The 12,583-nt window shown below is 39.3% G+C and overlaps 1 protein-coding gene across 1 annotated transcript in view; it reads left to right on the top strand.

The window, feature by feature from the left end:
* CTNNA3 (catenin alpha 3) overlaps positions 1-12,583 on the top strand; it is a 505,586-nt gene that overhangs the window by 444,838 nt on the left and 48,165 nt on the right. The window contains exon 15 of the mRNA XM_009636975.1: positions 2,980-3,161. Coding sequence (XP_009635270.1) covers positions 2,980-3,161 — 182 coding nt within the window. The remainder of the gene's footprint in view (positions 1-2,979; positions 3,162-12,583) is intronic.

The following is a 12,583-nucleotide window of genomic DNA, read 5'->3' on the forward strand; positions in this document are numbered from 1 at the left end:
CAGTTCCATGTCCTTCTTGTGCTGAGGGCTCCAGAGCTGGACGCAGTACTCTAGGTGAGGTAGCTACTCCCTATGTGTCCTCTATTTTTATCACTATGCAGACAAGTTGTTCTGACCTTAAAATTTCAGTGTCTGTGATAGCGAATTGACTGAAACTTGGAAGGGGCTGAAATGGAAAGACATGGCAGTCTTGGGTGGTAAGTCAGGTTACAAATGGGACAATGCACATAGCCCCAGTGTTGGAGACTCCCAGCTACCAGGGATAAACAGCCTTCTGAAGAGTTAATTCAAGGAAATTACAGGAAAAAATATATACTGGGGTTTTTGTAATAGAAGAAAGAAAAATATCAAAAACATAACTTCTTCTCTCACCTAGTTTTAACTCTGTTATCTGCTACTGCAATAAAAAACATTTTCTCTTAGAAGTAATGAAAAAATCATTTGCTTCTGGTGGACAAAATAAACCTGCACTCATGTAATAGCAGTCATTCAGTTTAGATTTTTATTTCACATTTACCATTATGTTGTCTGTTTTGATACAAAATCATATCTGCACTTAAAAGGTGTGTACAATTGTTTTGTTTTGTTGCTGTATGTGGTTTTAAAGCAGTATGAGGGAAATGAAAGAAAAAAAACAAGGTCAGAATCGTAGTTTCTTATGCCCCTTTGTTCCAGTGGATAATGTGTCTCGTTCCAACCTAAAACATATGATGTTGGCACATAGCAGGATACTGCATGTCACAGTTCCCGTATTAAAATGTCATCTTTCTTATGGTTTCCAGATCTAGGCCTGTGTTCTTGAACTCAAAACAGTATTGAAGCTGGGGGCTAGGAAATACCATAAGCGTCCACCAGTCAGCAAATATGTATTCGATTATAACAAGGGGTACTACAGGTCTCTTGACTCTGTAACCCAACTCTCAGTTTTTTCTGTTTCATACCTTTCCTGGCAAGCTTGTTCTGCAGCCCTGAGGAAAATGTGTCTTAGTCTTCTCTGGTCTGTTTTATTGTTTTGTTTTGTTTTTTAACAAAACAGGAAAAGTATTCATTAAAAGTTAACACTTTATAGTTCTGTGGCTGCAATTCTAACATAGTTATACTTTGGGAGACCTGTAATTTCCAGTAATTCATATAAATGGGAAAATTAACCTTGTGATAGAGTGATTCAAGCATAAATAAAATCTCTGAAATGGCAGGGCTTGAAAAGCATATGCATTACATATTAAACTCCTTAGCTGTTATACTAATTATAAGTAATTCAGCCCCTGCCTTAACTTTCTGTTTTATGGATGTTATATGTTTTATAAACAAGTCACAAAATATTTATTGCTTAATTGCAGCATAATTACAGTGTGTTAATAGTTGCCGTATGTAATTGTGAGTTCCCGATGGGCTGCAGTGCAAGAGGTGGACCACTTCACAGAGAAGGTGGTAGATAAAAATCACTATGGCAGTAGAGCCATCAGGACTAACAGGCCAAAAGGTCTCCTTGCTTCCTGTGGTAGAAGGTATTACAAAGGGCCAGGACTGCTATACGTGCACATAATATCTTAGCCCCTGTCTGCTACCTTGCCTGTTCCTGACGCAGGAAGTATATCTGACCCTTGTCTGGAGCAGACTGGTAACCTTGCTCATGCAAAATAATATTAAGTAAAAAACTTCTTTCACCATGCTGCATTTTCAGAAGTTGTTTCACTCTCTATATATTACATACTTCACGGATGCTTAAATACAGGAAAAATATATGCATTCAGTATAGATGGAATGTTCCAATTCCATAGTTTGAACCTGTGCAAAACGCGCCACTTTTCTAGCTGTACTAAACCTTCATTTGAAACAGTTTTAGGTGGTGGAATGTTTGCAAACAGTCCAGTCTGGAGCTGCAGCCAAGTATAGGGTTGTGTCCTGCCTGAGCCCAGTTTGGCTGTGGCTTGATTTGAATATTGGATGTTTTCCTGTTGGCATTCAACATACTTTTTGGTAACCTTATTCACATTCTGATTTCTGACATGTTCATCTATTTATTTGTCGTATTCAAAGACAGGAGATGCATATTTGAACAATTCAGTCTTTCTCAGTTCTTAAAATGATATTGTAGAACTGTCTTCACAGAGATGGTAACCATACCATCTACAGAGGAGAGTGACAAAGCTGGTGAGGGGTCTGGAGCACAGGTCTTACGAGGAGCAGGTGGGGGAACTGGGGTTGTTTAGTCTGGAGAAAAGGAAGCTGAGAGGAGACCTTATCGCCCTCTACAACTGCCTGAAAGGAGGGTGTAGAGAGGTTGGGGTTGGCCTCTTCTCCCTGGTAACGGGTGATAGGACAAGGGGAAATGGCCTCAAGTTGCGCCAGGGCAGGTTTAGGTTGGACATTAGAAAAAAATGTCTTCACTGAAAGGGTTGTCAAGGATTGGACTGGGCTGCCCAGGCAAGTGGTTGAGTTTAAAAGATGGGTAGACAAGACACTTAGTGACAGGGTTTAGTGGTGGGATGGCAGGGTTAGGTTAACGGTTGGACTTGATGATCTTAAAGGTCTTTTCCAAACTAAGTGATTCTATACCTGAAATTTTTAGGACAATTAAACCTTCTCCTTTATTCTTTCCTACCTGGAAGAATATTGCATTTTATAACTTGCATACTTAAAAGCACCTAGGCTTCTTCATCCCTAAGAAAAAGGAAAATCTATTGGTCACATTTCATAAAGGCTTTTTGGAAGAATTTAGTCTTTTTCTCTTACTGTGTTAATATTAATGATGTCATGGACACCACAATCCCCATTACACTGAGGTAATTTATTTTGCCCAACCCAATGGTAGCATACAGATTTTGAAATTCAGAAGTGCTTGGGCTGGAACAGTGTTCTTAGGCCATGGTGTGTTTAAACTATATATATAATAATATCCAGTGATTTTGTTTAAAAAAAAAAAAAACCAAAACTCTGACTCAGATGTTCTGCAAATCAAATTATTTTACGTTTCAGGCCAAGATGACTCAACTACCAGAGGCTGAAAAGGAAAAGATAGCTGAGCAAGTGGCTGACTTCAAAAAAGTCAAGAGTAAGCTTGATGCAGAGATTGAAATATGGGATGATACCAGCAATGACATCATTGTTTTGGCCAAGAGGATGTGTGTGATTATGATGGAGATGACTGACTTCACAAGGTAATTATGCAAAAAAAGCATCTTCATTATTTATGAATGTTGGAGGCCATTGTCATATTGGTATGGCAGGAAATACTGAGGTTTTAATGTCAGGTGACAGTATCTTTACAAAATTGAGCGGCTAAGCTAATGTAGTTAGCTTTACCACACTGGTGAGCAGTACTGAAATGTTGGAAGGGAGGTTTGAAGTTTTAAACTATGCTCTTCCTTATTTTTTTTCTTTGTCCTCTTTTATTCATTTGGTTGGGGTTTTTGCACGTTTTTAGCTCTTTATTTCTGCTCTTAATGAAAGGGGAAAAGTAACAAAATAATCTTGATTTTAAGCTGTAGCTCTGTCTCATGTGTTGTTCTTTCTACTTGTACCATACCATGCTGTCAAGCATAAAACATCCTGTACAGAGCGTATGTCTGGCAGTACACATTCAGACTCATGCATATTTTATATCACATTATTTGCTGTTGGTTTCATTGGAACTGTATCATGCTGTTGTATGTAGTTATAAAGAATGAAGTGTCCTATAGCAGACAGCTTTCAAAGCTGGTATTTCTCTCTGGTGCTGGTATATGTTCTATGATACTTGCATATGGGAAACAATCTTAAGTTCAGGAGCTTTTTTTGCCATGCACTGAATAAATGTTCAGTAAATTTAATCAAATTAATTGTACCAAAGGGGGGGGGTACTGGTGTTTGAGGTTTTTGTCCATCTGGATACTAATAAAATGCTTGCCGATCGGTAAGTGAAGCCTTAAAACACAACCACTCTTGCAAGACACTTCACATCACATAAATTAAGTCCTTTCATGGAAGATATAAAGAAAAATACAAGCCTCTTGGACAAATTCTTCAGGTGTGTAAATTAAAGAGTTGCATGGAGCTGAACCAGCTAACAAAGCTGGGGTCTGTCTTAGGCCTGTTCTGGGGAAGACAGTTGTTGCATTTATCATTTAGCACTTTCCAAAGTCACCTTCATGTGAGAGAGATTTAAAGACCTGCATGTTGAACTCTGCAATCTTTTTAAGAGTATATGATTTGTATTGAGACTCCTGAAGAAGAACGTTCTGTGCCATAAAGTCAGTCTTTACAATTAAAGTCACCTCCCTCACCAAAGTTCTTTAAATTACTAGCTTTAGATTAATCAAGATTAACAAGGCCGGTTCATAGTTTTACATCGGTGGCGCTCAGTTGAACACAGCATAATCTGCAGTTTCGAGTTGGAAGAGCAGCTCTTGTCCAGTGTTGTTGATATCCAGAGAGTCCATGGAGAACTCTGAAATGACTGCAGTAAAATCATAGGATCGTAGAATACCAGCTTGGAAGGTACCTCAAGGATCATCTGGTCCTCTTGGCAAAAGCACAGTCTAGACAAGATGGCCCAGTACCCTGTCCAGCTGAATCTTAAAAGTGTCCAGTGTTGGAATCCACCACTTCCCTGGGGAGATTATTCCGGTGGCTGATCATTCTCACTGTGAGAAATATTCCTCCCGTGTCCAGTCAGAATCTCCCCAGGAATAAATTGTACCCGTTACCCTCTTGGGGTTTGATCTCTCCAGTCTGTAATTCTAAGTTCTTGGACATGGAAGAAATAAAAGATTCTGACATTTTGCATTTGTTACATCAGAAGCTACTCAGGCAAATAGTAAATTTCTGTATTTGAGTCACTTGTTACTTTAGCTGATTTCTGTTTTCCTTCAAATGTATTACCTCGCATTCATTTTTATTTAATCTCAATGAGTGCTTTCCAAAGCTTTAGTTTTTCAAGGTCATCTTGGCATCTTAGTGTGTTTGTGCATGTTTGTATTAACCTGAACTTCTGTGCAACAGTTACATATTAAACTAAAACCAGGTTAATGTTGGTATCAGAATAACTCACTATTCAGACAGAAGGTAATGGGAGTGATGATGGCATAAACTATCGATGCGTATGCCTCAGATAATTAACATAAATACTTAGGATGACTTCAGTGAAGGCCAGTGATAGGACTGAGGTAGAGTAACCATCTGAAGTAGCTTATGGCTTAGCTTCCTCACGTGATTATAGAGGCAGATGCCTCTGCTTTTTTTTTGTCTTCGCAGAAGGGACCTGCAGAACCTCATTTGAAACAATTCTTACCCTACTGAACATTCATGAGTGTCTCCCTACGGATAGACACTAGGCCAGGCTACTGTGATTTTATTTAACATATATTTTTCCAGCTTTCTTTAAACTTTGTATGTGCTACATGACATGAGCTTACTAAAACTTGATGATGAACCTTGCTGTGGTGAGCCATTCTATAAATCATTGTCATGGAAAACTTACTTATACTTGACAGATAGAAAAGGAATTGAGCAAGAGCAGAAATCTATTGTGGGAAGTTTGTAGCAGCTAGCAGCAGCTGCTAATGGGTGGTATGAACATGATAATCAGGCCTGTTTATGCAAACTGGTTGTATTGATTACTGGAATCTGTTAAAAATTCTGTAAAAACACCATCATGTTTGCAATAGTAAGCTTTGGCCCTGACAGGCAGAGGTGGAGGCGGTGAGCAAACAGGCATTTGCTCTGCTGAAAGCATGGTACCCTACCCCTGTTTGGACTCCACCAGACTTCTTGCAGAATAACATACGAAGTTCCTGCCAGTTTTATTCTGTTGGTTTGACGAAGGTGATTGCTGCTAGAAACGAGAGAATTTGGTAGAGGTTTCTTTCCTGAGTTTTACTTTGCTGAAAATGAACTGGTTTGTCTTAGTTTCTGGGGGTGGGGGCAGCTACAGTGCATAAGGCAAAAAGAATTGTGAAAAAGAGTGTGAAATTCTTCCTGTATTGCCGTTGCTTCAACAGCTAAGGCATTCAGCGAAGCTGAGAAACAAACAAGGTATCAGGGGATCTGCTGATGTTTTCTATCTGTCTTCAGCCTGTGGCTGCAGCCCCATTTCTGTCTTTCTCATGAAATACTATCTTGGCTTGGCTAGCTTCCCCTGTGGTTGACCAGAAACCTGTACTTCTCCCTCTGGCCTTATGCAGAAATGAACAAAGCCTGGCAGACAGTTCCCTTGTGCCTGTTGCTTATCATCCTCCTCTGAGTATGCTGGAGAGGTGCTTTGTCACTTCTCTGTTCATAGAGGCTAGGGGTTTTCAGAGCACCTTATTGGGTCAGGATCTATCCAAAGTGCATATCTGCATCTCCTTCGAATGCCTGCTGTGCAGACCTGTACCAAATCGGGTTTGTTTGTGTTTCTGATACCTTAGGGATTCACTCAAGATAGCAGGACATGCATAAATGGAGCAGGATTTTTCTTTCCTATTGCCACAGCAGATTTATAATTAAGAAGGTGTTTACCAATAAACAGACACAAATCCCCTTTTGCTCGTACAAAGGATTGTGTATCTAATTGAGGCAGTGCTTAGGATCAGAACACTGCAATTTTTAATTAATATTGAGAAAGTAGCAAGAAAAGTTCAGTGGTTTAAGCAGAAAAGGAAGTCTGTCATGAACTTGTTGAGACTAGTTCTAGCAGACAGCTTGACTGAGTCGTGCTTACCAAGGAAAGTTCCTTCGTAATAACAGAGAACTGCAGGGTGTCCTCACTGCAGGTTTTTCGTGGCGCTTTGCTGATAGGAAGGATACTGCCAGGTCTTCCAGTGAGATTTGGACATACAAGGCAGAGCTTGCTGACATGTCTGAGGTGATTTTAAAGATAAGTAAGTCAGGAGGAGACCAGCTCCAGTAACTGACTTCTGCTAGGCTGTTCCACAGCATGTCCTAATGGCACGCAGTCCATGGATTCAGGATTCACAGTGCCTGGGTGAAGTCTCTGTGACAGTCCCTTTCAGTTTTCTGTGGTATAAACTGTAAACGAGAATCATTGGGCTTTTACCCCTACATATTTTTTTTACCCCTGCCTATTTTGTAGGTTTGTTGAGATTCCAAATGGGGCCATATGAACACTTTTTTTAAATGCAACCTTAGCAAACTGCTCAGAAAATTTCTCATTTGCCTTTGATACTTGACATTTGTTTTTAAAATTGCATCAATATCAGATTTAATATTTGAAAAAATAGCAAAACAAATTAACAAGACTCAGAAAAATAAATCTAGCAAAGTCATCCCCCAAAAGCTGCCCTCCTTTATCCTTACAGTAAGCCTAAATATAATTCTCCTTATACATCTAATACTTCCAAGGACTGCAGCTTAGCCTAAAATTTTCTCTCTGTAGTACTCTTGGTTAAGACCAAATGGAGGTGCCCAATCTGTCAAGTCTCCTCACCTGATATTAGCCACAGTCTTCAGCCTTAATTCATCTGCTCTCCCTCATCTTCTTGTCTTTGCTTGGGAAAGCAAGAGGGGGGATCTAAAAAGAAGATGGCAAGTCAAGATGGCGGTTCTGCAGTTACTGGGATTTGAAGAGACCATGGGACAAAAAGATTATGATGGAAGAGGAGACAAGGGGGATTCTATTCCTATTCAAGTTTATCCATGAAGCTCCTCACCATAACTCACTATTTGATTTACCTTTCCTGATGTCCCTTTCCAGTTCAGAGTTATCCATGATTCTGCTAGTTTCCCTTCAGCAGCCAGGTGCTTCTGAAGTACTGTGGAGCTGTTCCATTAAACCCTTAAATCCACTGGCTTCCTTGCCTTTTTCTGGCCCCTCCTAGCCCTCAGATTTCGATCACTTCATCCAGCTCCTCTCACCCATCTGGAAATCACTCACATGTCCCAGCTCTCCTACTTAGTCTTCTCCCTTGTCACCAACCCAGTCTGTCACTGCCACAAAATATAACAGTACCTTTATTACTAAGAACCCTGAACTGTGCCATTCCATCCACAATTCAACTTCAGATACATGTAAAAGTTTCCCTTTCCCTCCCCTCATTGCTCATATCGCAAATTCATAGGTCAGCATTATTTCATTAAGCAGTCTGGGATGCTTTTGTAAAAGTTTTGTCAACAGTGATGTTCTCCAGCTGAGTCATCAGAAAGGACAGAGTTATTTTGGACAAAATTACTTTGGGCAAAGTAGGTGAGCCCTCCCTGGGGTTCTATCATAAGAGCAACTTTTACTGGAGTTAATTATATAAAGATGTTCTTTAAGATAAATCTCTTTCTAGAGTAAGCACAATTTAGTTGTGTGTGAATATTATGCATATTTTATCATACATGCTTTGATAAACAGAACCACCAGGATTTACTTGTTATAACATAGTAGATTAAGCAGATAAATTTTACTGTTAAAGTGAGCAGCAGAATTGCATTAGCTAGAGCAGTGTAAATGTTACTTAAGATTTTGCAGTACTTGAAGGATACTGACTGTCCTGCCAGAACGACATGTAGTAGCCTCAGGCAGTTGTTGCCTTCAAGTAGAAACGTGGTCTCTCAAATTTGTGATGAATCGTTGAGATGTGTCAAGTTAAATCTTGTCATGTAACACAGGATCAGCTGATATTGCTCATTATTCCTGAATGTCACACAGCTTCTAAAATGTATACAAATTCAGCTTTCACAAATAAGAAGGATTTTGAGGGCAAAAATCCTGTATCTGTCCTTCTGCCCATCTCAAAGGATTTTGACTGACTCTGAATGTGATGCATGATACTGTGTCTTTACTAATATTTACATAAATATGATAGTTCATATGATACTCACATAGATGCTCTTTTACCACTTTTTTAGTAAAAATAGTTTCAGCTGGTTCCTAAAGATATCCAGCAGATACTTAGTCGTAAATGGCAATTACTACTCTGATGGCCTCAATATAATTCTAAAAGGTAAGTGCTAAATATTCATCCTCTGATAGTAAAGTTTCTTAAAAAAAAAGATAAGTACAAATATATCAGTTCTTTTATAAAACCATATATTTCAATGTGGTAATCACCTTGTGGAATGAAGACTTAGAACCAAAAGAGAAATGTTTTAAGCAAAACAAAACAAAAATTAAACAACTTGGCTCTATTACTCAAAGTATTTAGATATCCAGTTTGCCTGCAGGTTATGTGGATTTTTTTCCTGAGGTATGCATAATTAACATCAATAGTACTGTTATTAAACAGACATGGTAAATCATGGATGCATAGTCCATTTTAGATATTTTTGTTAGGAACTACAAAGTCAGAATTTACTTTTAGACTGTGACACAAACAGGTGCTAAATGGATAAATGATATGCAGCTGAAGAGGAGGTTAGGTGAGAAGAGTAACAAATACAATGTTAAGATGCTTGCTGTTTGGCAGGTTAACAAAGCATGTTAAATACTCGTAAACCAATACAGTGAACAGCTAATGACCAAAATAATGAGCATAACATTGCTTTCTTTCCTATGCAACATTATTGTCACAAAATGCGACTAAACCACATATAACTGCCCTCAGTAAACAGTTTTCTGCTATTGCTCACAACTGGACTAGAGATACTAAAGGGAATGGATAAACTAAAGCTCCATGTCAGCATCAAAGTAGGAAGGGGGTAGGTACGTATGCATGCCTACATGCATTGGCTTTGTTTTAAATCTGCGTTTTTGCAGCCTCTTGTTTCTTTTGAGTAATCTCTGTTGTTCCTTTAACCACAACCTTTTTACACACTTCTATTCTCACCTCTGCTGCATCAAACCAACCACCTGCCTTCACTGTCAAAACCCTTAAGCACACCTCTTTTCTCTCATCTCTCACTCAGTACTGCTTCTGTCTCCAGTCAGCTCATGACATTCATAATACCACCCTATTCCTTTAACCACCTACGAGGTTTCTTTTTTAAACAGGGCCTTGCAGTGCTGTACTGTGGAAGCTTATTATTCTCCTTTACATCACAGAAACATTCCAGGTTGAGAAATGGACACTAGCAGGCATGTTAGTTTGCCGAGGCCACTTGCTATCCAGCAGCCCAGTCTCATCTGTTTGCTTATCAGTTTGTTCCTACCAACTCATAGAAAAAATGAGGTTAGAAGGGACCTTTGGAGGTCATCTAGTCCAGCCTCTTCAAACTAGACTGATTTCTACATTAGATCAGCTTGCCCAGGGGCTTGTCTAGTAAAGCTTTGAAAATTTGAAAATTCCTAAGATTAGAGATTGCAGCGTGTCCAGTCTCTCTGGGCAATATGTGAATGTTTCACCACATTAAAGAATTTTTCCATCTTCATCTAACAGGAATTTTTTAGCTGCAGTTTGTGTCCCATGCACCTTATTTTTTTTTTATTTTTTTTTACTATGCATCTCTGAGGAAAAAGTATCCTCTATATTCTCCCCTTCAGGTAGTAGAATTTTTTTTTTTTTTTTACTATGCATCTCTGAGGAAAAAGTCAGTATCCTCTATATTCTCCCCTTCAGGTAGTAGAAGAATGCAGATTAGACCCCTCCTTTGCCTTCTTTTCTTGAGGCTGAAGCTTAGTTCCCTCTGCTCCATACATATGTTCCAGCCTCAAATCTCTGGACTCTTTGGTTTGTCAGCATCTGTGTAGCACTGAGGGCCCAGTATTAGACAGAGGGCTCAAGATGCAGCCTTGCAAGGGCCAAGTACAGGGCTATTACTTCTCTCAGCCTCTTAGCTATGCTTTTAGTAATGCAGGCCGTTATGTGGTTTGCCTTCACTGTGCAAGGGCACACTGCTAGCTCATTTTAGGTCATCTTACGCAAAGTTATTACCTAACCAGTTCTACCTCTGCACTGATAGAGTTGTTCCATTCCAAGTACAAGAACATGTGTTTTATTTTGTTTAACTTCAAAATGTTTGTCAGCTCATTCTTCCAGCTTGCTGAGGCCCTTCTGAATGGCAGCCCAACCATTCAAGTAACTACTACCTCCAGTTGGTATCATCTGCAGACTTCTGAGGGTGTGTTGAGTCACATCATCCAGGTCATTGATGAAGGTGTTAAACAGCACTGGCCCCACTATCAACCACTGAGGAACACAGCTAGCAACAATTCATCAGTTAAAAACTTCGAACCGCTGACCATTACACTGTGAGACCAGCAATCCAGCCAGCTTTTCACCCGCTTTGTAGCCCACCTACCTAGCCATGCCTCTTCAGTTTGTCTTCAAGGATACTGTAGGAGACTCAAAAGCTTCATTAAGGTGATCAACATCCACAGAACTAGACAATCCATCACTGAAGGCACTTGATTTGGTAGACCCACAATTTGCCCTTTGTCCTTCCTAATCATATTCCTGTCCTCAGAATGCCTTCCATTAGGACTTGCTCCATAATTTTGCCTTCCAATGAGGACTTGCTCCATAATTTTCCCCAGACCTGAGGCGAGGCGTTAGCCTGCAGATCCTCAACTTTTTGAAGATGAACTCGAAGACTAGCTTGGAGCTGTCTGTTGTTTCTTCTTCTGTCAGCTTACAAGTTCTTTGGCAGCAGGTGCATAGCATGTACTCCCAGTGGGTCCAGGACAGTGTCAGGTTCATGGTAGTAGTTACTGTGATACCTGATGAGTAGCTTTTACTCAACATTTAATCACACATTATTGTTACTGTTCCTTCCTAGTCTCTCAAGTTCATTGTAAAGTTTTAAGTTACAAATGTGTGACTCAAAACTAAAAACTTCTACAATACAGCAAGTACTTAAGTTCATCCTGTGAACGCTATTAACTTTCAAATAATTCAGTTAACTTAGGATATAATTTACCTAGTGACTCTTGGTTGCTAGAGTGCTGCATAGGCAGTTGCTTATGTCTTCTCTGAACGCTGATCTTCTTTGTGAGCTAGTATGCTTCCAGTTCTGGAAAGAAAGACAAATACTGATTTGAGAGTTATGATTTCAGAGTAAGGCTTTAATGGAAAGGATTGGTTTGGGGTAAGCTAATTTCACAAAATTTGCAGGAACTGTTTGACTCCAGAACCACTGTTGGATCTATGTGGGCTGATGTCTCCTCCCCTGTATGGGGAGAAGTCTATCCTTCTAAGTTCCTGAAATTGTTCACTGAGAGAGCAGTCACACTGGGAAAACACAAACCCTTCAGCAAGAGATCAGAACAGAAGGATTTCTGTTACTATTTTTTCCTTCTGTCAGTGACAGAAGTACATTGTGGATATCTTTCCTCTCTATAAGCATGTGTAATTACTTCAACTGTTTTTCTAATTGCCTCTTTCCTTGGACGGGTAAGGCATTCAGTTTGGTCTTTTATTTAAGAACTTTTTTTTTTTAAAGACACTTTTCTTTTTGTTTGTGCAACTTTCATTTCTTTGGATCAAAGTTGAAAGTGAACATAATGCTTTTTTATTATCAAGCTTAATGGTTACACTTAGACTTTTGATAGAAGAGAAGCAAAAAGTTATTTTGGCTTGATGTTTGACCTTCCTAATGTCAATTTCTAGATTGCAAATGCTTGCAAACCATTTTTTTCTTACTTTTCCTGCAAAAGAAAACAGGTATTGATAAAAGTATCAGGGCTCAGAAGCAGAGCCTTTTTCATGTTGACATGAAGTTCTCCCTTTAAAAGAATGCTTTA

Source organism: Egretta garzetta, unplaced genomic scaffold (genome assembly GCF_000687185.1).
Source record: "Egretta garzetta isolate BGI_Z169 unplaced genomic scaffold, ASM68718v1 scaffold204, whole genome shotgun sequence".
Lineage (NCBI taxonomy): Eukaryota > Metazoa > Chordata > Aves > Pelecaniformes > Ardeidae > Egretta > Egretta garzetta.